The sequence below is a fragment of the Chiloscyllium plagiosum genome, chromosome 19 (genome assembly GCF_004010195.1).
Source record: "Chiloscyllium plagiosum isolate BGI_BamShark_2017 chromosome 19, ASM401019v2, whole genome shotgun sequence".
NCBI classification, from domain to species: domain Eukaryota; kingdom Metazoa; phylum Chordata; class Chondrichthyes; order Orectolobiformes; family Hemiscylliidae; genus Chiloscyllium; species Chiloscyllium plagiosum.
The window spans coordinates 45900665-45927217 of NC_057728.1; the positions used below are offsets into that span (position 1 = coordinate 45900665).

At 41.8% G+C, this 26553-nt stretch overlaps 1 protein-coding gene across 10 annotated transcripts in view; it reads right to left on the minus strand.

The window, feature by feature from the left end:
- Positions 1-1204: 1204 nt before the first annotated feature.
- Positions 1205-26553, minus strand: part of mgat4c (mgat4 family member C) — a 429982-nt gene continuing 404633 nt past the window's right edge. For 9 of the 10 annotated variants that reach the window (XM_043709714.1, XM_043709716.1, XM_043709712.1 and 6 more), the window contains 3 exons: positions 4970-5124; positions 3550-3697; positions 1205-3416 (listed from right to left, as the gene is read on the minus strand). In XM_043709714.1, the coding sequence (XP_043565649.1) occupies positions 2263-3416; positions 3550-3697; positions 4970-5101 (1434 nt within the window). In that variant the 5' untranslated portion in view covers positions 5102-5124 and the 3' untranslated portion in view covers positions 1205-2262. Of the gene's footprint in view, positions 3417-3549; positions 3698-4969; positions 5156-26553 lie in introns of those variants that run through there. The other variant, XM_043709708.1, reaches the window with a different exon arrangement.

The window sequence follows — 26553 nt, forward strand, 5'->3', positions numbered from 1 at the left end:
TTTACCGGTTCTGATTGTGCATTGTATTGGCCGGTATATTGGGTCTAGGTTTATGTGTTTGTTGATAGAGTCCGTGGATGATTGCCACGCTATAGAAATACTCTGTCTGTCCTATGTTTAGCTTGTTCTCTGGTCATTGTGTTGGCCCAGTGAATTTGTGGTGCTTGTCATCTGTATGTGTGGCTACTAGGGACACATTCCACATTCAACAACCAATTATAAGAACAGATCAATGGAACACCTATGGATGCACTCGTCTCTGGGCTCATAGCTGAAGCAGTGATGCAAAGATCAGAACAAACAGCTTTCCCACAAATCCACCCAAAACTCTGGATCAGATTTGTGAATGACAGTTTTGTAATTATTAAGAGAACAGAAAGCGAGAATACATACAAGATTATCAACACCATACTCACAGGGAACAGATTTATGAGAGAGGAGGAAACCAATAATCAACTTCCATTCCTGGATATGATGGTAGAAAGAACAGTGAACTGTGCATGCACCGCAAAAGTATACAAAAAGCCACATTCACTGACTAGATCCTGAACCACAACAGCAATCACTCAAACACACACAAGAGAAGTTGCATTAGGACCCTGATCAAAAGGGCTACAACACACTGCTGCACTCCGGACCTCTTAAGAGAAGAAAAAAATACACCTCTGCAAAGTCTTCACCAAGAACGAATATCTCCACAGCTTCTTCCACAGGTGCATAATAGACAAATAACATGACAAGGATATACCATGACTTAACTCAGTAGCCACATTAACTTACATAAAGACATCTTGGAAGTAACAGCCAGACTCTTCCAACCATGGATCCATGAGAGCCCATAAACCAACAGCCACGCTTAGATAGCTCACCAGGACAACAGACCCAATACCCATCATGTGCAAGACTAACATAATTTACAAAATTCCATTCACAGGCGGCATGAAACTATATAGGACAAACAGGCAGACAACTAATAATCCGCATCCATGAACATCAACTAGCCACTAAACGCCACGACCAGCTGTCCCTACTAGCTACACATACTCATGACAGGGACCACAAATTCGACTGGGACAACACAACAATTATAGGACAAGCTAAACATAGGACAGCCAGAGAATTTCTAGAAGCGTAGCACTCATCCACGGACTCCATCAACAAACACGAAGACCTAGGCCCAATATACTGGCCACTGCAATGAACAAACAGAACCAGCAACCAGAAGCAACAGGAATGGAACCAAATAAATTCCAGAAGACACAGTACAGCAGCGCTTCACAGGAGGCTCCAAAGCACTAAAGATGTCACCTGGACAGGGGACTAAACATCTGCAAATCAACTTCCCAGCGAACATACCAACAACCATGGCAACTGGCACCTGAGTGACAAATCTTTATGCAGACCTTGATTAAGCCCTGCATTTAAAATGGTTCTTGATTTAGGACTCCTTTTAATTGTACACAGAGTGTCTTAGTTTCTTGTCACTGAATTGGAATTCATAATCTGCTCGCCTTATGGCTTGCCATGCAATGGAATGCATCAAGCCTCGGAGTTCTTGAATTTTCATAGTAACTGAGTTGTTATCATGATGAAACAATTAGAAAAATGTTGTCCTATATTTTAACCTCAGTTTTGAAATTGGCCTGTGGGATACTTTGTCAATAAAGTATTATAATTCATTCAAGACTACTAAGAACATATGCAGATCTGATAGTCATTCTTTAAATAACAGACATCCTGTTCTGCTTAAAAACAAAACTTCAGCAGCTGAAGAAAACTAACGTTTTGTTTCAATGGTTCAGTAAGTGTGCTCTTTTATTATGTGAATTATCATGATTAGTTTGCCATCTCATTTGTAAATATCTAAGAATAATCACAATAGCAATGCAAGCTGATAGGAAAAACAAATTAATAAAAGAAAAAGGCTTGAATTTACAACGTAGGATACTAGCAGCAAAAGGTTTAATAATTCATCAGAAATTCCTCCCTCTGCTACTTTTGGACAGGCATGAAATTATTTATGAATACAGCCTAATTACCTTGGAGCACAAAATTCCTTTTTCTACCCTTTTCCATGAAAACTTATTCCTGGATGACAGTTCGAGTCTACTGCTTATTCTCATCCAATACAATTCATGTTTTTCTTATTTTAGAAGGTAAATTTCAAATCATTACATGATAAATTTTCATCAGCTGCCTTGATTTTGTTTTCAGATTTACAAAATCTCTTGTATCAATTTCCATGGGATAACATTGAATGGTCTAACTTGATGGCTGATTGGTCCAAATGCTGATACTCCTGATAATCAGCCATTCCTTTTGGCTTTCTGTTACTAATATCCGAATGCAGTGAATGTCAAATTCAACTTTGTGACCAATATCCTTAATCTCAATATTTCCATGTTGAAACTCGCCCAGTTTGACATAGCTAGAACACTGCTTTCCTTTCTTTGCTATTTGCACATTTTGACCAACCTCTAGTGCTCCGTGATGCAAAATATCATTTTGTCTATCATCAGTTCCTGTTTGGATTTTCAGTTTGTCAATTTTAGTTGGTTTGTCCAGCACAATAAGAAAGTAATCTCCGGCTGAAGTAGATTTCCCCCAGAAGTACTCGTCTACATTGCTGTATGCTTTACGAGGATCGTAATGTTCAAACACATTCATGTTTGTGTAAAGCGTCGCAGGCGGATTGTCAGGAATATCAAAGGAATCTTCTTCAAAATCATCATCCTTAAGTTTGTTTTCTGTTCCTCTGAATGAGGAATAATATCCCATGTGCTGAAACAAAGAAGGCTTAAACCGTATGATATCCTTTTGGGCAAGTAGCCCTTGGAAATGAATTAGTAACCAGTCACATGGCATTTCCTGATAAAACATTAATAAAAATTGTGCCAGTCGAGGCAGGTCATGTGAATGGTAAAGTTTTCCAATATATCCCAATTTTGAAAACTCCAGTGTCACCCAATAGGAGCCTTTCCTTGAGGTAATGACTTTTTTAATAGCAGATAGGAAGTTTTTTGAGCAATGAATGTCATCTTCTAACATTACATAGTAGTCTGATAAATTGGCACAGAAATTAAGCAGAAATGCGTAATCTACATTTTGCTTTGATCGAAATTTCACCCGATCTTCTGGGTCATTGTAGTTTCTTTTGAGGCCATCTAAACTTGGGTAATACTCCTCAAGAGTATGAATAACCATCAATCGACCAGAAATGATGTGATGGCCAAATTTTCTGGAGACTTCTTGGACAATGTCTTCACACCATGAGAGATCAAAGTCTGCTAAGTGTACAATAACTACAATTTCATTCAGTTCTTCATAGCTGGATTGGTCAAAAATAGATTTAATTGTTTCTAGTAGGTAGTTTCCTCTTTTCCTTTTCACTGATGACAATCCTATTGTTAAATATTCTGCACAAATCATCAGAAAGGGGTTATCAGTAAAATCACATGTAACACTAATTGTTATATAAAGGTATATTTTTTGATTGATTCAAATTACATTTATTGAAAATCACTAGATACATAATGGAATCAAACTCACTTTTTCTAGGTATAGGAAAACCTGCAAGATAACGATAGGTGACATTTATTGCTCCTGACAGGTTAGTTAAATCTTTGAACGAATGGACATATTTTTCAGAGTTAAGCTGATGTGAAGTTATTTCTCTTGTCAGTCTTTGCTCTCCAGCCTGCATAATAAGAAAAATCATTGTAATTTCAGTGTAAGACATCATGCCAAACGTAAAATGTTATCGTATGTTTCCCACTGTAGTCAAAACTCTAGTATCTCATACTACCCATATGGTTTTCAGTTCCAAGACAACTTTCTAAGCTCTGTCTTACTGAAAATATACCAGAATATTTTGAGTTTTGCCAAATACAACCCAGGTTTTTAACTGTGGAGTGGGTCTGAACACTTAACATTCATGCATTAATGTTGGATATGGCATCAACTGATGGATTTCAGCACAGGAATAGGACTGAGGTCTGAACTGTCATCAGGTTGTGGGCTTTGTGGGTGGAGTGCACCCACAATGTGAATTTACTAATTGCCACTTAGAGTTTGACTGCTCTGCAGTTTTGTACGAAAACAGGAAACTATTGTTAGCTTACCAATTCAGGGAGTGAAGAGAAGGCAACTCTCAGCTTTTATAAGCCAGTTAAAAGATAGAGCGATATAGTGAACTATGCAGGTTAGCAACATTAACATTATGTCCTACAGATTGCCAATTTTTTTAAGCTCCAGTTTGAATTAAAATTATCCATCAAGTCCCTTTTGAAATTATTTCTTTCCTGATGAAGAGCTTATAGAGTCATAGAGATGTACAGCATGGAAACAGACCCTTCGGTCCAACCTGTTCATACCGACCAGATATCCCAACCTGATCTAGTCCCACCTGCCAGCACCCGGTCCATATCACTCCAAACCCTTCCTAGTCATATACCCATCCAAATGCCTTTTAAATGTTGCAATTGTACCAGCCTCCACCACTTCCTCTGGCAGCTCATTCCGTACACGTACCACTCTCTGCATGAAAAAGTTGCCCCTTAGGTCCTTTTTATATCTTTCCCCTCTCACCCTAAACCTATGCCCTCTAGTTCTGGACTCCCCATACCAGGGAAATGACTTTGCCTATTTATCCTATCCATGCCCCTCAATAATTTTGTAAACCTCTATAAGGTCACCCCTCAGCCACCGACGCTCCAGGGAAAACAGCCCTCGCCTATTCAGCCTCGCCCGAAACATTGATTCTCCTGCTACTCGGATGCTGCCTGACCTGCTATACTTTTTTAGCACCACACTCTAGACCTTTTGAAATTATGCCTACTCAAAATTACTGAGAAGTATTTATCCAATAGAACTAGCACACTAGCTTTATAGAATTAAAATATTTGTTTGACTTATTCAACATTACAATGATCAAATGTTAAACATTGCCCTCACCATTTATATTTCTTACCATTACGTATCTGTCCTCTTCCATATATAGATTCAAGCAAAGGAGACAAATCGCAAGGAGGGCCAACGCTGGAATCGTTGAGCGCTTCCGAAAGCATCTCATTTTCTCTGCACATTTCCAATATAGTCTCATGATAATCCTAACTTTGAAGTTTCCTGCAAAAGTCAAAAGAATCATTTTAAAAAATCTTTATCTGCTCTATAACGTATTTATATACACACCATTTTATTAATATTATTTTAATGTTGCATTTGTTAATTTGCTACATTTAATAAGTCGCTTAATTTTTGATAATTTCTGGGAAACATTTTGAAACAAGTAATGCGGACCTTTGACATTAAAGCAGCGAATAAACTTTAGTATATTTTTTAAAAAGAAATTTTCACGATATGTTCACAGCTTTCACTTTTTTTAATAAACAAGTAAACACCATCTCTGTTCTGTCCATTTGCAGTTAGCAACCAATTTTTAATAAATTAATTTTGACAAATTAAGTCTCTAATTTGTATCTCTTATTATTTCAATCTGAAGAACCGGAGAATATGTCGTATGCTGAATAGATCAATTAAATCTATTGTAATTATGTATTAATCAAAGGTGCATACCTGGATAGTTGAATTGGTGGGAAAAAAAAGTAAAAAAGCCTTTGAGAAAAAGTGTACTGATGTTACTGCTCTCTACCCTTTTCTGCTTCTCTGGCCTAAATAATATCCACTTGATGTCCAAATTTCTCAAAGCAGAATTGTCATTCCATTATCCTTGATGTACTTGAGATGGAGAGTGAGTCTGAGGCCAGCATGTTATATTTACTATAAAAGTTCCAGTTGTAAACACATGGATCATAAAGATGAAGAACTGCTTGTTATGTTATACACAGGAATTTGTTTGTACATCTACCTACCTATCCTTCATGCAGTACATAAGTAATAATTCTGTAGTAACTCATATAAACATACAGCTGCAATACTTCAGAGATTGCTACAGGCTTCCTTCCAAATTTTTAGTTGAAGCTGACATTGTTCTCATTGTAACAATGAGGCTCACTATTACTATCACGTAAATTGGAAATCAACTTCTAGTACCTATACATGAACACAGGCTGGATTTTACTGGTAGCTGGGGGAGGGAGGCAGGAAATACTACAAGTGCATTCTGGAATGCACCCACCCTATGAGTGGCTTTGCCCAAGTCTTTTGTCTTTTCGCACAGAGGTTTGATTCGCAATACATTTGGCAGTTGAGCTCGTGACGGATGACAGGGGTGTCTGTTAGAAAACCACCTTAGTTCTCCAACACAGCATCCCAGCTCCCAACATCTTTTTAAATGTTCCCCAAGCCACATCCTTCACCATTTCCTACTCACTTCTGATACTTCATGTCTCCTCTCAGGTTGCCCATTGTACCCCATGCTCCCCTGTATCTCACCCACCACCAAACCATGCCATGATTCCCTCAAAGCTCTGCACTACAGCTGGTCTTCTCCCTCCCTGCAATGCATCTCATTGCTACTTACCTTTCAGTCATGATGTACAGTGCTCAAGAGCTATGAAGTGGCAATGGGAATTATTTTTAAATGATTGGGATCCAAAAACAGTCTAATAAAACTCAATTCAAATATACTTTGATATTAATGGGGAACAACTACATTAGTTTACAGCAAAAACATTCTTTTAGTTCCCATTAAATTTTAAATTTGAATTAGAAGTCGATGTATTATCTCTGCCTCTTAATATTTGTTGTAACTTAGCCTCACCATTCAGGGTAAAGTTTACTATTACTATTATGCAATAAACCACATCTTCTTGACAAATGAAATAGCTCAGTTGGGAGAGCATTAGACTGAAGATATAAAGGTCCCTGATTCAATCCCGGGTTTCGGCAGACACAGCCTTGCTTGAGTGCTCCCTCCTTTGTATACAGGGTGGCACAGTGGCTAGCACTGTTGCCTCACAGCACCAGGATCCCAGGTTTGACTCCAGCCTTGGTCGACTATCTGTGTGGAGTTTGCACATTCTCCCCATGTCTGCATTGGTTTCCTTTGGGTGCTCCGGTTTCTTCCTACAGTCCAAAGATGTGCAGGCCAGGTGAATTGGCTATGCTAAATTGCCCATAGTGTTAGGTGCATTAGTTAGAGGGGAATAGGTCTGGGTGGGTTACTCTTTGGAGGGTCAGTGTGGACTGGTTGGGCCAAAGGGGCTGTTTCCACACTGTGGGGAATCTAATCTAATAAAAAAAACTTTTTGGATCACCCTCTAGCACTGTTAACCGAACAGACCTTTAAATTCACAGAAAGGAAATGTGATCACAGCAACCTACCCCAACCATAAGCTACCAATGACTGGTTCTACAACAAACAACCTGGGATCAGCAGAGGGATGAATGTATAAATACCTCAAGATAATAATAGTGGAAAATAATCTATTCAACTGAAGAGAAAGAAGCTTTCAGAAAAGTAGTGAGTTGACAAATTTAAGATCATTCCTACTTTACAAAGACACAGATAAACAGTGAAGTGCTAAAAGTGTGCAAACAGAAAAGCAAGCATCAGCTCACCCCAGAGTTGATGAGAAGCACAAAAAAAATGGTGTGGGTTCAGAAGAGATTAAAAGTTATCACAAAATCAGGGCAGGACTTAAACACTTAATGTTAAGGTCCTCAGTGAACAAAGAGGCAATAGTTCATCGTTCCTTAAATGTGGAGCCACAGGTAGGCAGGATCGTGAAGTAGGCATTTGGTACACTTGCCTTTATTGGTCAGTGCATTAAGTATAGGAGTTGGGAAATCATGTTGCAGATGTATAGGACATTGGTTAGGCCACTTTTGGAATACTGTGTTCAATTCTGGTCTCCCTATAATAGGAAGCATGATGTGAAACTTGAAAGGGTTCAGCAAAGATTTAACAGGATGTTGCCAGTGTTGGAGGTTTTGAGGCTGAATGGGCTGGGACTATTTTGCATGGAGCATTGGATTTTGAGGAGTGACCTTATAGAAATATATAAAATCATGAGAGGCATGAATAGGATGAATAGTCAATGTCCTTTCCTCAGTTTAGGGGAGTCCAAAGATATAAGGTGAGAGGAGAAAGAGACCTAAGGGTCAACTTTTTCATGCAGACGGTGGTGCATGTATGGAATGAACTGCCAGAGGAAGTAGTAGAAATTTGTACAATTACATTTAAAATGCATCTGGATGCGTACATGAATAGGAAGGATTAATTTAGGCTATCTGGTGGGCATAGATGAGTGGGAGTGAGGATCTGTTTAGGGGAGTCCAAAGATATAAGGTGAGAGGAGAAAGAGACCTAAGGGTCAACTTTTTCATGCAGACGGTGGTGCATGTATGGAATGAACTGCCAGAGGAAGTAATAGAAATTTGTACAATTACATTTAAAATGCATCTGGATGCGTACATGAATAGGAAGGATTAATTTAGGCTATCTGGTGGGCATGGATGAGTGGGAGTGAGGATCTGTTTCCATGCTGTACATCTGTATGACAATTGGGAAATTTCAGACGCCTTTCAAAAGAATGATCTTTGGAAGCAGTCCAGAGCTATGTTAAAAAGTGACGTTATGATGGAGTACTTACCATTCAAAATGAATATCACTGCCATTGTAAGCAGGGTCTATGATATCCTGCTATAGTAGACAGAGCAAAGGCCAGGATATTAACTTATGTCAAGTCTACAGCATTTCATAGAACATAGAATATAGAAAAGTACATCACAGAACAGGGGCCCTTTGGCCCACGATGTTATGCCGAGGTTTAATCTTAATGTAAAATATAATAATAACCTACGCACCCCTCAACGCCCTGCTCTCAATGTGCATGCCCAGCAATCGCTTAAATGTCCCTAATGACCCTGTTTCCACCACAACTGCTGTCAACTCTCTGCGTAAATAACCTCTGACGACTCCTCTATACCTTTCTCCTAATATCTTTAAACTATACCCCTCACGTACCGGTCAATCCTGCCCTGGGGAAAAGCCTTTGGCTGTTGACTCTATCTATTCCTCTCATTATCTTGTATACCTCGATCAGGTCTCCTCTCTTCCTCCTTCTCTCCAGAGAGAAAAGTCCGAGCTTATTCAACCTATCTTCATTAGTCAAACCCTCCAGTCCTGGCAGCATCCTGGTAAACCTTCTTTGCACCCTCTCCAAAGCCTCTGCATCTTTCCTATAGTAGGGTGACCAGAACTGGACACAATATTCCAAGTGTGGTTTCACCAGGGACTTGTAGAGCTGTAGCAAAACCTCGCTGCTCTTAAACTCGATCCCCCTGTTAATGAAAGCCAAAACACCATATGCTTTCTTAACAACCCTTTTCACTTGGAGGCAACTTTGAGGGATTTATGTACTTGCACACCAGATCCCTCTGTTCCTCCATAGTGCCATGCATTCAAGTTCGACCTTCCAAAATGCATCACTTTGCATTTATCCATGTTGAACTCCATCTGCCATTTCTCAGCCTAGCTCTGCATCCTGTCTATGTTGCACTGCAGCCTGCAGTAGCCCTTGATACTCTGGACGGCACCTCAAACCTTTGTGTCATCTGCAAATTTACTAGCCCACCCCTCAACCTCCTCATCCAAGTCATTTATAAAGATCACAAAGAGTAGAGGCCTAAGAACAGAGCCTTGCGGGACCCTACTCAACACTGACCTCCAGGCAGAATACTTTCCATCTATAACCACTCTCTGCCTTATGTCAGCAACCAATTCTGAATCCAGAAAGCCAAATCCCCCTGTATCCCATACTTCCTGACATTATGAATGAGCCTACCAAGGGTAACCTTCTCAAGTGCCTTGCTGAAGTCCATATACAGCATATCCACTGCTAGATCTTCATTGACTTGTCTTGTCACCTCCTCAAAGAACTCAATAAAATTTGTGAGGCATGACCAGCTGCTCACAAGTCTGACTGCCTTTAATCATGCTATGCTCTGCCAAGTAGTCATAAATCCTATCCCTCAGAATTCTTTCCAAACCTCCAAGCACAAGTTCCCTCCGCAATCCCTTATCGGTCCTACCTTCTCCCTGATCATTCTCTTATTCCTTACGTATGAGTAAAATGCCTTTGGGTTCTCCCTAATCCTTCTTGCCAAGCCTTTTTTGTGCCCCCTCCTGGCTCTCCTTAGTCCATTTTGAACTTCTTTTTAGCAAGCCTGTAATCCTCTAAAGCTGTGCTAGATCCTTGCTTCCTCCACCTTCTTCCTTCTTCCTTTTGACGAGAAGCTCCTCTGTTCTAATCATTCAAGGTTCCTTAATCTTACTCCTTCCTACCTGTCTCAGAGGAACAAATTTGTGCATCACTTGCAACAACTGCTCCTTAAATATTCTCCACAAGTATGCTGTGCCCTTTATGTGGAACAATTGCTCCCAGTCTATACTTCCCAACTCCTGTTTGATAGCATCATAATTTGCTTTTCCCCAATTATATACCTTTGCTCAGTAACTGCTCCTTTCCCTCTCCAAGGCAGTTGGAGGAAGTTGTGATCACTGTCACCAAAGTGTTCTCCCACTGCGAGATCTAACACCTGTCCTGGCTCATTGCCGAGCACCAAATCCAAAATGGTCTCTCCCCTCGTCGGTCTGTTTACATACTGAGTAAGGAAACCCTCCTGAACACACCTGACAAAAACAATTCCATCCAAACCATCTGCACTTAGGAGGTTCCAGTTGATATTGGGAAAGTTGAAATCACCCATAACAACAACCCTACTACATCTGCATTTTTCTAGAATCTGCCCACCTTCAATCTCTCTACTGCTATTAGGTAGGTCTGTCGAAAACCCCCAATGTGGTGGCTGTTCCCTTGTTGTTCCTAACTTCCACCCATACTGATTCAGTAGACAAACCTTCCTCAACAACCTTCGTTTCTGTAGCTGTGATGCACTTTCTGATTAGCAATGCAAAACCCCCTCCTCTTTACCCACCCTCCCTGTTCTTTTTAAATATTCTAAACCCTGGAACGTCAAGCAATCATTCCTGCCCCTGTGAAACCCACGTCACTGTTATGGTCACAACATCGTAGCCCCAAGTACTGATCCATGCTCTAAGCTCATCATTTCTGGCAGTCCTTGCATTAAAGCAGACACACTTTAACTGATCACTTTGTTTCATCGCATTAGAAACCTTCCCGATAGATTCACTACATCCTGTCACTTCTCCATCTGCAGATGTCTCCCTCTCAGATATGTAGCTCTGATTCCCACCACCCCCGCCAAACTAGTTTAAACCCGAATCACACAAGTAAATCTCCCACCCAGGACATTTGTGCCCCTCCAGTTCATGTGCAACCCGTCCTTCATGTACAGGTCCCACCTTCCCCAGAAGGTATCCCAATGGTCTAGGTGCCTGAAGCCCTCCCTCCTGTACCAGCCTCGCAGCCACGTGTTAAACTGCATTCGCTGACTGTTCCTCATCTCACTATCTCGTGGCACCAGTAACAAACCTGAGAGTCACAATCATTTAAAGCAAAAAAGGGGAACTTTAGTTGATTTTAGAGTGTAGTTGAAGATGATAACTAGAAGAATTAAGATTATGATGAGACTGGGATATTCACAATTTAAAACATGATTTTGGGGAATCCAAGTTGGTAGCAGTTTAAAAGGATCGTGTTGCAGAGCTCCTCACCACATTGCGAGCGGGATGAAGTCCTAACCTACCCTACCTGGATCACCGTGATATCCTGGGACTCAGGAAAGGTCATGGAGTCCCAGCAGACTGTTAAAGAACAACTTCCCTTAGTTTTCGCCATTTAGAAATGCCGAAGAAGGGAGCAGGTTTGTCCAAGGTCGGGCCCGCAGCCTAGCCTGCAGGATCCTTGGACTCCATTTCCTACCAGGTCCGAGTAAAGAGGCTTGCAAAATCTCATGAGATGTTAGGCAAGCAGATAGAGGAGAAGCTGGCTCCGATTTCTATCATGCTGCAGAGGCATGAACAGCAGCTGGGAGACCTCGACAATAGAACGGATGAGATAGACCACAGAGTCACTGTGGTGGAAGCTGATACCAATTCCTCCAATGATAGGATCCAGGCCCTCGGGACGCAGGTCTGTAATTTGCTTGATCAAGTTGATGACGTCAAGAACAGGGGCAGGAGAAAAAATATTCGGATTGTCTGTCTGCCAGAGGGTAAGGAAGGTGAGCGACAAGTGGAATTTATTGAGGACTTATTGCTGAAATTCCTTAACTTGGAACTTGGAATGGGAAGCTTGAAGATTGAGAGGGCTCACTGGGTTGTGGCCCAGAAGTCAGGTCTGGGTCAATGTCCTCGTCCTCTCTTGGTGCGGTTTCATCACTCCAGAGATAAGGACAGAATCAAGGAAGCTTCCAGAATCCAGCAGAAGGATCTAAAAGCTCTAGTTTATGAGGGGTCTAATATCATGTTCTTCCAGGACTTCTCAGTGGCAGTGATCCAGAAAAGAAAATCCATGATGGCATCAAGAAAAGAATGAGGGAGCTTGGGATGCAATATTCTCTGAGGTATCCGGCGGTGCTTCGGAACACCTTAGATGGATCTGTACATCTCTTTTACGTGTCGAAGAAGGCGAGAGACTTTGTGGACAAATTAACTTAATCTGAGCATTATGTAAAAATAGTAGTGTTGTTTCGGTATGTCTCTACTTTTCTTTAAAACAAAGAGGAAGTCTGTTTGGGGCTTTCTTTTCGTTTTTTTATTGGTAATAATCTCATCTAAACTATGCTCGGGGTGGCTGGGATGTTTGCTTTCAGTTTCTAAGTTAAGTTATACCAAAGGATGGGTGGGTTTTTTTTTCAAAATTTCTTTATTCACGTTGTTATTCCATGGTGTATTTTCTTTCTTTGCTGCTTGTGTTTGTGGTGTAGCTCTAGCTAGGGGGGAGAAAATGGTTGGGATGGCTAGATGCCTACTTACGGGCAGGTTATGCCTGGTTCAGGTACTTAGTGCCCTGGCAGCTGTATTGGCAGCGGAATGGGAAATTGGGTTTTGGGATGGGTAATTGCCCCCTTTGGGCAGTGGGTGAGTTCCCCTATTCAGCACCATTGGCCCTTTATATGTTGGTTTGTTTTTTGGTTTTATTCTATATAACCTTTGATAGCTTTATAGATTTGTTAACTGTAGTAGTTTTAGTTTATGTAGTTTTTACATTCAATGGATCTTGCAACACTAAGGCTCAGCGATTTGTAATTTGTGTTCCTCCTTTCTGGAATCTAAATGTTACTGCAGAAGGTAATGGTGAATGACTTGATTAAATGGTGTACCTGGAACATCAAGGGAAGTCATTCACTAATTAAGAGGAAAAATGTATTTTCGATCTTAGGAAGGAAAAGGTGGATATTGTTTTATTACACAGTTGGATGATAGGGAGCATTTGAACCTACAGCAAAATGGCTTTGATTGGGTTTACCTTTCATCTTTTAATACCAGAAGTAGAGGAGTGGCTATATCGGTTAGGAGGAATCTCCCATTTAAGAGTGTATTAAAGGCAGACATGGAAGGTTTGTAACCCTCAAAGCCCTGATAGATGGGGAAGAATATGATGCTTTAAATGTTTACTGCCCTCCGGCCTATCCCCTCAAGTTTGAACTGATTTGCTGAACTGATCAGTTTCGATTCTCAGCATATTATCATAGGGGGACATTTTAATTGTCTTATGGATCCCATAGTAGACAGGTTGCCCAAAGGCCCCCCAATACCCTCTGTACAAACTAGACAATTAGTGGATCTGTGTGTGGAGTTAGGGTTGGTGGACGTCTGAAGGCGTCTTCATCTTACAGGTGGGGATTTTATGTTTTTTTCCAATCCACACGAATGTCACACAAGGATTGATTTTTTTCTGACCCCCATGGCAACCATGGACTTGGTGGCATCTTGTAAAATTGGCAATATTACCATCTCAATCATGCTCCAGTGTATCTGTAGATTAAGGGATGTTACAGTGGGTTCGAGGTACTGGCGAATGGATTTCTTTATCCTTAAGGATAATAAGTTTGTGGAGTATTTCGCCAAGGAATTTAGGGCGTTCCTAGACATTAACTCAGGCTCGGTTAGTAGCCCATCCATCCTTTGGGAAACTGCCAAAGCCTATGCCAGGGGGTTAGTTATTTCCTGCTCTGCCAGTAGGAAGCAACAGAAGGGCAAGCAGCAACGTTTCCTCGAAGGCAGCTGAGAAGGATTTCCTTTGACAGGCCCTCATTGGCCAAGCTACAGATTACGGCACTGCAGTCTGCATTGAATTCTGTGCTCAAGCAGACAGAAAAGAAGGAGCTTACTTTTGCAAAACAAAGGTTATATAGGCATGGTGACAATCCGGGCAAGTACCTGGCATATCTTGCCAGAAAAAGAGTGCCCCTCAAGCCAATACATCAATTAGGGAAGATGTTGGGGACCTAACATGTGATTCTAAAAAGATTAATACGACATTTCAGAGATATTACTCTGAATTATACCAATCTGAGGGTTGTGTGGAAGGGCAGGCCAAGATGGAGTCCTTTTTCAAGGATCTGGAACTTTCAGGTATGATCCCCGAACAATAGTCTTTTCTCAATGCCCCCTTATCAGAGCAAGAGGTGCAGGAGGCTATGAATCAGCTTTAGAGTGGAAAGGTGGCCAGTCCTGACAGACTTCCCAGCGACTACTATAAGGAATTTCTCAGCATATTGTCAGGCCTAATGCTCAACATGTTCAATGACTCAGTCATAGTCATCTCCCGCCATCTCTAAGAGAGGCCAATATTTTGCTTATTCTTAAAAAAGGGAAGGTCCTGGAGGACTGTGCTTCTTGCAGGCCCATTTCACTCTTAAAAGTTGACTTTAAAATCCTCTCTAAGACTGTTGCGTTAAGGCTGGAGACTGTGTTACCTTCTATTGTTAAAGAGGACCAGATGGTTTTCATAAAGGGCTGCAGATCCTCTAATAATGTTAGGAGGCTGCATAATATAATTCAAGCATGTCAACAACAGTCAATACAGGGATTGGTAATTTCTCTAGATGCAGTGAGGGCATTTGACCGAGTTTAGTGGCCTTACCTTGTGGGTGGCACGGTGGCACAGTGGTTAGCACTGCTGCCTCACAGTGCCAGAGACCCGGGTTCAATTCCCGACTCAGGCGACTGACTGTGTGGAGTTTGCATATTCTCCCCGTGTCTGCGTGGGTTTCCTTCGGGTGCTCCGGTTTCCTCCCACAGTCCAAAAAATGTGCAGGTCAGGTGAATTGGCCATGCTAAATTGCCCGTAGTGTTAGGTAAAAAGGGGTAAATGTAGGGTAATGGGTGGGTTGCGCTTCGGCGGGTCGGTGTGGGCTTGTTGGGCCGAAGTGCCTGTTTCCACACTGTAAGTAATCTAATCTAAAAAAAAATCTAATCTACCTTTTTTATACTCTAGAGCGGTTTGGCTTGGGCGAAGCCTTTATAAGATGGGCAAAGGTTCTCTACAGTGACCCTCTTGCTGCGGTCATCACCAATGGGGTGTGATCAAGCAATTTTAGTATTTTTAGGGGCAACCGACAGGGCTATCTCCTTTCGGTATTGCTTTTTACATTGGTGATTGAACCATTGGCGGAGGGATCCCAATATATCAGCTCAGAAATGGGGTTAAAATTACATATGATTTCATTGTACACGGATGATGTCCTCATTTTTTGTCAAATCCAGTAGTTTCGGTGCCTTGCCTGATACAATGCATCAGCTCGTTTGACACCTTTACGAGGTACAAGATTAATTTTGCATGAATCAGGACATACAGAACCTGCTAAAAACCAGGCGTGAGGCCTTCAGATCAGGAGACCCACTCAAATGTAAGGAATCCAAGTATGATCTTCGCAGAGCCATTAAGACAGCCAAGGACCAATACCGATCCAAACTAGAGACCCAGACAGACAGCCAGTGACTATGGCAAGGACTGAATGACATCACAGGTTTGAAAAAGAGACAGTGCAAGATAGCAGACGATGACATATCCCTCCCAGATCATTTCAATGCCTTCTAGCTCGCTTTGAAGAGAATTTCAATGGAAAGGCAACACCTATTCTGACAAGTCTTGATGAACCTGTCCCAACAGCCTCTGCATCAGAGGTCAGATCAGTTTTCCTTCATGTGAATCCAAGGAAAGTAATTGCACCAGATGGAGCACCAGACCGTACACTCAGAACATGTGCATATCAATTAGCAGAGGTCTTCTCTTCAACCTCTCCCTGTAGCAGGCCACTGTCCCTGCCTGTTTCAAGAGGGCCAACATCATCCCTGTGCCTAAGAAGGCTCATGCAGCATGTCTCAATGACTACCGCCCAGTGGCCCTAACTTTGGTGGTCATGAAATGTTTTGAAAGGCTGTCATGGCATTAATCAACTCCAGCCTCCCCACTACTCTTGACCAAGTCCAATTTGTGTATCGGACCAACAGATCCATGTCAGATGCCATATCACTTGCCCATCACTCCTCCCTAGAACATCTTGACACCAAGAGCAGCCATGTAAGAATCCTACTCATTGACTACAGTTCAGCCTTAAACATTATTATCCCCTCGAGGCTGATTACTAAACTTAGCGATCTTGGACTAAGCCCCACTCTCTGCAATTGGATCCTCAGTTTCCTGACCAACAGGCCACAATCAGTGAAGATTGGGGACAATATTTCATCCTCACTAACACTCAACACAGGAGCCATCCAGGGGTGCGTACTCAGCCCCCTACTGTACTCACTGTATACCCATGACTACATCACCAAATACCAGACTAATGCCATTTACAAGTTCGCTGATGACACCACCATAATTAGTTGAATCTTAGATGGTGATGAAGCAGACTACAGAGGGGAGGTGGAAGACTAGCAAAAAAGATGCTCTGAGAACAACTTAACTCATTACTGACTTTTGGTGGGATGTTACTCATGCCTCCTTACACATTAACAGCACAGAGGTGGAACGAGTGGAGAGTGTCAGGCACCTGGGAGTGGTCATCTACAACAAGCTTTCTTGGACTCTTCATGTGGACGCACTGGTTACAAAGGTCCAACAATGCCTCTTCTTCCTCAGGCAGCTGAGGAAATTTGGCATGACAGTGAATACCCTTGCCAACATTTATATGTGTGCCATTGAGAGCATTCTGTCTGGATGTATCACTACCTGGCAACTGTACCATTCAAGATCGGAGACGGTTAGAGAGTGGTGAACTCGACCTGGACAATCACAAAGGCCAACTTCCCAGCTATATAACCAATCTACTAGGCCCACTGTCAAGGAAAGGCCGCCAGCATTCTCAAAGATCCATCCCACCCTGGCAATGCTTTTCTACAAACTCCTCCATCGGGGAGAAGGTACAGAAGCCTGAACACACACACCAGACAGTTTCATAACTTTTTCTAACCTAGTGTTGTTAGAATACTAAATGGACTCACAAACTCTTAACATGCACCTGTACCTGTGTTTTTGGTTTTGCCGCTGTTTACCTATTATTTACTTATCTATGCCACTTAGCTCTGTGATCTGCCTGTATTGCTCGGAAGATAAAACTTTTCACTGTGACTCGGTACACGTGGCAATAAATTCAATTCGATTCAATTCAATTCAATTCAATTCAATTCAATGCATATGGGTAGTTTTTTTTTTGTAAATGTATTTATTAGCAAATTTTTTTAACTTTACAAACATATAAAATTTTTGAAAAAAATCAATAACAAATATCAGTATAATAAAAAGAAAAAAAACCCACAAATTACAATACAACTACTATCTACTAACTGCTCACCTACCCTATAATACAAAGCAAACTCTAACACTGTTCAAGGCAACACCAAAAAACAGAAAAGCAAAAAAACCCAAAAACCCCACAAATTACAGAATAGCTATGCTCGGCGCAAAGCTCCCAAACAAAGGAACGGGAACATTGTACATATACCCGTATTAACTCGGGAGACCCCCTCCAGGGCCCAGGGCTTGACCAATCTAATCATCCTGGTTAACAAACACCCTAGTTAAGATAACTGACAAATCTATATCCAAATAACTCAAGTAGGGCTGCCATGTCTTATAAAAATTGTCTGTTGTGTGGTGCACCATGTTTGTAAAAATGTGCAAGGGAATGTGCTCCATAATTAATTTCTGCCATCCCAGCAAGCCCGGCAGGTTCTCAGACACCCAATTCATCAGAATATTCTTCCGTACACAGTATGCAAGAATATTAAATAGTTTCTTCCCATGCCCGTCTAAAGATGGTAAATTCGGTAGACCTAAGAGGAGAGATATCTGGTCTACTTTGACTTCAGTCCTCAATACCCTCCCTATCTCTCCCGCCACAGTGCTCCAATAAACACTGAGCCTGTGGCATGTCCAGAGCAATGGGTAAGAGTACCTACACTTATTTTACATTTGGGGCACACTGAAGATGCCCCTTTTTTAAACTTCGCCAGACGGTCTGGTGCCAGATGAGCCCTGTGCAGAACTATTAACTGTGTAGCGCATGTCCTATTACAGATTGAGATCTTTCAAGCATTCTCCAATATGTTTTCCCATGTTTCAAAAGAGATCTCCACTCCCAGCTCTTGCTCCCAGACCTCACATAACCGGTTAATATCCTGCCAGGCCCTGCCACCCAGCAGGTGATAGAGGACACTAACTGAAGGGGTGCTTGTGGAACGTAGCAACAACCTCTCTGTATCAGGCTTATAGGGCTTAGTGAGAAGCATAGTCTTCTTCTGGATGAAATCCATAACCTAAAAAAAAATGGAAAAGATCTCTGCTGGGCAATCCATATTTGCGGCTCAGTTGCTCAACAGACATCATAACCTCCCCTTCAAACAAGTCTCCCAAATCAGAAACTCCTCTCGCTGCCCATAGTTTGAACCCTGAGTCCATCATCCCTGGTCGGAATCCTGGCATGCCAAGTATAAGTGTAAGTGGCGAAGTCTTGGATAAGCAACCCTCACTCTGACGCATCGCCCTCCATGCCTTGACTGTACTAATGACAATGGGGTTCTGGCAATGGTCCATAACTGTCCTCATCTTATCCATGAACAACAGGTTAATAAGTGGGCACTTTGTCTGGGAGGCCTCGATATCCAGCCATATTGAGTTTGGATCGTTACCTACCCAATCACAGACAAAGGACAGCAGGGAACTCAATTGGTACCTCCTGATGTCTGGGAAATCAACTCCTCCCCCTCCATGAGGCAACTGCAATTTAGTAAGTTTGATGAGGGGCCGCCGCATATGGGTAGTCTTAAGAAGATGCTACGTTTTGAGGGTGAATGTTAACTCACATTTAAGTGGGCATATTCATAACTCCAGTTTTTGAACAGTTGTTTAAAGCTAATTTTGTTCAGTTATTCAACAAAATCAAACAAGACCTTCAAAGATGGGAGGCACTTCTAGTCTCACGGTTAGGTTGGATATCTCTTATTAATACGAATCTTCTCTAACATTTGTTGCACCTGATACAAATGCTCCCCCTGATTTTCGATAAGTAAACATTCAGGATACTTTTATTTGGCATTGTAAACGGCCCCTACAATTGCCTCACAGACTGGGGGAATGGACCTTCTGGACATTAAAAACTATCAACTGAGCTCACTTTTATCTTAGGTGAGCGATTGGGCTTGTGGGGACCCTCCTTCACTATGATAAGAGATTGAAACCTCTCAGGCAAAGTGCCACCTTACTAGCTTGCTGTTTTTGGACAAAATTAGGACAGTTAAGGAATATTGCCGTAACCCAATAGTTATCAATGCTGTTAAAGCATGGAGGGCAATTCGGCAGAGGGAAGGCAGTATTGGCAAAACATCTTTTCTTACACCTATAGTGGGTATGCTGGGATTTCAACTGGGGATGATGGATTCAGGATTCAAATATTGGGTGGTGAGGGGTGTGTCTTGCATGGGTGATTTATTTGAGGGAGACACAATGATGTGTTTTGATCAGTTAGCGTGGAAATGCGAGCTATCTAGCAGGGACCTCTTTCATTTTTTTCAAGTTATGGACTATATTCAAAAAAAGACTACACTTTTGACTGATCTCTACAAATCCGACATGGAGAAGACAGTGCTTAGTGCTAAGAGCACACTTTCTGTCAGCACTTTTTATCATCAACTGGGGAGGGGGGGGGGTGCCTCAGATGAGTTTGATCGGCTTTGCAGGGTGTGAGAGAGAGAGAGCTCAGCATTGATATCTCCTCAGAGGCATGGGAAGATATTTGGAAAAACACAAGAAAGATGTCAATTTGCAGTAGGACCCATGCTTTACATTTGAAGATTCTCCATAGGGTCCACTTGGCTCTGGACCATATGTCAAAATTTAAACCAAGAGTATCTTCAACGTGCCACAAATATAAAGTTAGTATGGGCACTTTTACCCAATGTCTCTGGTCCTGTGGTAGGCTTCAAACATACTGGAGTGCTGTGACAGGTGCAATGGAGCGGATTTTAGGTGTTAGGGTGGAGAAGGACCCGATCTCTCCTCTTCTTGGCCTGCCCAGTGTATTCCCTGGAGATGCACATAAGAAAAAGCTTTTCAACATCCTCACTTTCTGCACAAGAAAGATTATCTTGCCAGGTTGGGTATCCAAAAAAAAACCCCGGGCCTGGTAGGTTGGTGTAAGGTTGATATGGAGCATATCCCCTTGGATTTTCTTACAAGTATGGGACACCACAAAACTAGGAATTTCTATAAGACATGACAGCCCTTTTTGGACTACCTGGACACAGATTTGTCTATCACCCTAATAAGGGCTTTTATATAGCCATAACAATTGTGCTTTATGAGTCCAATATCCAGACAGGGGAACTGTGAATATATGAAAATGTGAAAATTAATGCTCTTGATATTTAAGAGTTAGTGTTTTGTTTTGCTGAGGTGTATTAATTATTATTATTATTATCATTATTTACTAGTATGTTGTTAGTAATTATTTATTTAGTTAAGTAGTTAGTTGGGATTTTAAAATGTTTATATATATAATGATACATTTGTACATGAGGGCAGTTTGGGTTTTAATTTATTTTGTGTTCTTTCTTTCTTTGTATTGTTTTGAAATGTATTTATTTTATTTGTTGTAATATTAAAAAATCTATTTTTCAATAAAAATATATTTTTAAAAAACCATGATTTTGGTGCAAATACTTGTTAAGGTAGTGGTCTCAGACGTTTACTTTGAAACAAAAAATTGTGCAATGCAAAATGCATTAGGTCTGAGACCAGTGAAAGTCTTATATTTGCCCATAAAGAAATGGGAACAGCCAGCTTGGCTGCAGAAGGTGGGAAAACTTCCAGAACGTGGGAAATCACTGTAGTGATCAGGAAAAAGAATGGGGAAATGCCCAGTTGGCAGAATTGAGATATGACATTGCTTATTGCTATACAAACTAATTTGAAAGTTAGAGCAAGTGAAAGACTACAACACTGCCACAATAGAGAATGTAAACCTTCATTTAAAAAAAACTATAGTTTCTCTACATTTTTTATATTTAGTTATGTTTTATACTTTTAATAGCATGACATCTGCTGCCGTACTATTGTTGAACCTTAGGATAGAATAGACCAAAGTCACTTACCAGTTACTCACCAAATAAATAACTTCTCCTGCAACATAATAAGAATCAATTCTTGAAGCTGAAGCAGTTCAGGAAAAATAAAAATAAAAAATTTTTGATCCCTCCCTGACCTTGACTTCTTTAATCACTTAATGCCAGTGCTCTATTGTATGTTGCACAAGATTCTAACTTGCTGTAAATTGGCCAGTTTTATATGCTATTAAGACATAAGGCCTATTTGACTCATTTAATGAGGATCCAGTGTCCACTGCTTCTTCATTGAGCTATTCCTCCAGGGGAAGCCTTACTGAAACCCTGCTTAAACCTGACATCTGCTGTAGATTTCAATTTGATGCCAACTATAAACTACAAACTAGAATGGATTCGTACAAAAGCATAAAAACTGACTTTATTATCCAACATCTGCAAGTACTCAACATTATAAATCACTGACATATAGAAGGTAATAATTACCTTAACCTGAGAACAAATAAGACTTGAAGTGCCAATATTTAACAGAAGAGTTCAGCATCTGAGGTAGTCTGTAGGTAACTTCATTAATGACCTTTTACAGTTGAGTGAAGAACAGTGATGAGGGAGTTGGGAAACCAGAATTCATAAAAGACTGAATTGTGCTTGGAATTATTGATCAGTCTTTGACATATGTACTGCAGTCCAAAGATTTGACTTTGGAGAAGGCTACTCAAAGCTGAAACCAGAAAGGCACTCAGCTGAATTTTGCAAGAACAACCTTTTTTATTATTTATGCCGTGATGAGGGCATTGCTGGCAGGGTCGGTTGCCAATCCCTAATTGCCCAGGGGGTCAACCACATATAATAGGAGACCAACAGAAATTATACTTGATAAAGCACAAACATTCTACAGACACACAATAAGCTCACACAAAGTGTAGAAAAAATGACAGATATGAAGGCGCTGCATTCTGCCAGAATGGAGAATATCTACACTGTGGCATAATTGTCAGATTTACTAGAAACCTCAAGTTCCATTCTTGAGCGTAGTCTTTGCTGTTTTTGCGGGGGCAGGATGGGTTGGCTGTGGTTCTCATATGTATAGTTCCTGGAAGTGGTTAGACTTATTTCCATTGAAATAGGATTTTGGAATCTTAGACTAGGCCTGTTGTCTTTTGGATAGCCAAGAATACTGCTTTGGACAGCTAGGGTAGCCTTCCAGATAGGGTTGCATGACAGTTTGGGGGCCGGGAGCAGGATGGGAGGACATTCAATATTTTGGGGTTGGCGGAGGAGGTAAGAAAGCAGGGGGTGGTGGGAGGTACAGTCAGGTCAGAGACTGGGAATTCCATGGTAAGTAACTCACCTAACACCTGTCCACCATCTGCATGTCAGGAATGTGATGGAATAATCTCCACTTGTCTGGAAGAGTGCAGCTCCAATAACTGAAAATGCTCCACATTTTTCAAGGCAAAGCATCCATTTGACTAGCACTTCATTTAACACCGTCAACGTTCATTCCCTCCACCACTGATGCACAGTGGCAGGAGAATGTGCCACCTACTAAGAGTACTGTAATAACACATCCAAGGCTCCTTCAACAGCACCTTCCGAAATTGCACCCTATATCAGCCCGATGAACAAGGGGAGCAGATACATAGGTACACCACCAGTTGAAAGTTCCTCTCCAAACCATCCTGACTTGGAATTATTACTGTTACTTCTTTGTCATTGGGTCAATATCCTGAAACTCCCTAACCTCATGGATAACGAGGTTAAAGAAAGTCACTCAGCATCACCACATCAAGGATAATTATATACTGAATAATAAAATCTCACTTTGCCAGCAACATTAATGTTCCAGGTTGTGGACTAGATGGATAAAATGGTTTGCTTCTGCACTGTAGGGTTTATATGATTCTATGAATGAATAAAACAAAAGGCTGTAGAAACCCCCAGATATCTGGATAGGCCAACTTGTTATAATAATCATGGATACAGGAACAATTACACACAAGCAATGTTAAAGCCTGTTTTCTCTTTTACAGATGTTAACTGATCTGTTTCATTATTCTAGAATTATCTGTTTTTATTAAATGATTAGAACTCCACACCTTTATGACATATCTTGTGGCTTCACTTTCAAGAGTGTTTCTTCAAATTCAATTGTCTGCTTTATTTATCATAAAATCTTAATGTCTTTTTTTTATATTCCTTCCATGTTAAATGGCCTGATCGCAAAACAAATTTGGTTGCTGCTTTTAAAGGAAAGGGAACAACAATATTGCATGAAAAATTAGTTTTAAAAATACTTTGCATTTTTATTAAAATATACATGTGCAGAATTTTATGGACTGTGGATGGGGTGGACTGCTCAATTCGCCCAGCCACTGTGAATGGAAACTCAGACAGTGGTAGAAGACGGGCTCAAGATGAGCCTGGCTCCCCTGTGGCAGCTCCAAGGGTTTCAACATCTCCAAAGCTCTCTAGTGGATACTGGCAGAACTGCAACCAGTCCCTGAGGAGCCCCCAGACCCAAGTGAATCAGGAGCATTAGGCCAAGGTGAGTTTAGCTACTTTAGACTGGTCACTGTGGGTAGAGGGGTGAGTTTTAAAGTCCAAATTGGGGGGGGGGGGGGGGGTGGGGGGAAATGGGGGGAGGGAAATGGGGGTACCACCTTCTGGGCGATGCCCCTATGAGCAATTGGCAATATTCAACCACCCCTCCATCACCACCGTCCCTTTGTCTATCCCTTCTTCTTTCTCACCCTTCCCAACAATCCCTAACCCCTCTCCCTCATCTTTCCCTCTTCCTCCCCTTTTCCTCTCCCTGTCCCTTCAGAGTTAGCCCACACTGACCTTTGTCCCCTAGCTCCTGCCATTGAGTTACTGAGAGCATATGAGTGCATGAGGGAGAGTGAGCCATGAACTCCGTCCCCACATCACAGTTTTCCTGTTGCTGGCAAATTGCAACTGGTCACAGCTAAGGACTGCCAATATATTCATTGGGAAATGTTATTTCTGATTAGGTTATGGTGGTCATGGTGGCTCAGTGGTTAGAATTGCTGCCTCACAGCTCCACAGACCTGGATTTGATTCCAGCCTCGGCTGACTGTCTGTGTGGAGTTTTCACACTCTCCCCATGTCTGCGTGGGTTTCTGCCAGGTGCTCCGGTTTTTTCCCACAGTCCAAAGATGTGCAGGTCAAGTGGATGGGCCATGATAAATTGCCCATAATGTCCAACGATATGCAGGCTAGGTGGGTTAGCCATTGGGGAATGCAGAGTTACAGGGGTGGGTCTGGGAGGGATGCTCTTCGAAGGGTTGATGTGGATTCTAGGCCGAATGGGCCCACACTGTAGGGAAGCTATGATAATTGGGTGCTCCTGTGCAAGAAGTTACTCTGATTAGATGGCCAATTGACAGAGACACATTTATCTACTAGTTTTCAATATATTTTCGCTTCTTGGATTGAGCTTTTCATAAGATCAACTGAGCATGAATTACTTGCTTACAGATGGTTAGGGACCTGCTAATTTTGTGGCTTCCCCCCTGCCAATCATACGTGACGTGGGGGAGGGGGGAGCATAGGGGCATGGGAATGTCATGGGCTAGATACCTGCCCTATGTTCTGTGAACTCCCCCATCAAAAACACACCAAGCAGGGACATGTCATATCTAGCCTCAGCTTATCAATCACTCTTATGAAATAGAATTCTATTAACACAGCAACAAACAATTCTCAATTTCTCCTATTGTTATGTGTTTAACATTGAAGCTGAAACATTACTGAAGCCATCAATTAAGGCGTCTGTTGCCTTTCAGTTTGATTTATGTAATTACATATTTTCATCTCAAAGTCGGTCAGAGTAATGTCTCCGTGCCAATTTCGTGCAGGTTGCCTGTGTTGGCTTCATCATTTTGTTAACTCAGGCTGTCTAGGATAGTCAAAGCATTTATTTAGGGCTGACTTTAACCTTCCCCACCAGGTGGAAACTGTGCAGTTAGGGCAGGGTACATTTTGCAGCCCACTTACCCACACGGGAACTGCTGGCAGTCTACCTGTGATTATTTCAACCTTCTACATCACTTCCTGCCCTCTCTACCAACTCAGATACTGACCCCATGGTGGGCACGTTGTCTAGATTAGAAATGGGGAGCACAGGCGTGAGCACATTCCTGCCATGTCTCTGCAGCTGGTCGAGAAGGAAATGCCCCAGGTCACTGGCACTCACAGGGCTGGAGGAGAGAGGGACCCCAGTACTATCACCCACCCATTTAAGTTATTTCGATGGATAGTCCCTAACTAATATCTGAAGAGTTCCCCAATTGTTTTCCCAGATTGGTTGCACTGGGCCCATTGAGGGGACTGACTATAGCACAGCTCCCAGACTGTAGTGATATGACTCCCTGACTGTCACCACTCTGAGCTACAGGAGCTTTTGGACTAGTATCGGAAGCTGCTCCTGACCTTCTGTGCCAGGACCCTTGCCTGAAGGGTGTCTCTGTTGACTTAAATGAAGACTATTCCCTTTAGATCTTAAGATGTAACTGTTTGCTTAAAGCATGTGCAGTGTGTTTGTTGTGTATACAGCTGGCACATATTGCTTGGTGCTGTACAGAAACATATCCACTCCCTTGACTGATCATTTTGACAACCATGACATTATATGTTAATGATGATAAAGCATTGGAAGGAATGGGGTAATGTGGGAGGGGGTTTTATCAACAGTTAGCAGTTTGGAGAGGTCTTGAATGAGTACTTTTCTTCAGTATTTACAAATGAGAGGGACCATATGTTGAAGAGGAAAGTGTGAAACGGACTGATAAGCTAGAAGAGATACTTGTTAGGAAGGAAGATGTGTTGGGCATTTTGAAAAACTTGAGGACAGACAAGTCCCCCGGGCCTGACGGGATATATCCTTGGATTATGTGGGAAGCAAGAGAGGAAATTGCAGAGCCGTTGGCAATGATCTTTTCGTCTTCACTGTCAATGGGGGTGGTACCAGGGACTGGAGAGTGGCGAATGTTGTGCCCCGTTCAAAAAAGGGAATAGGGATAACCCCGGGAATTACAGGCCAGTTAGTCTTACTTCGGTGGTAGGCAAAGAAATGG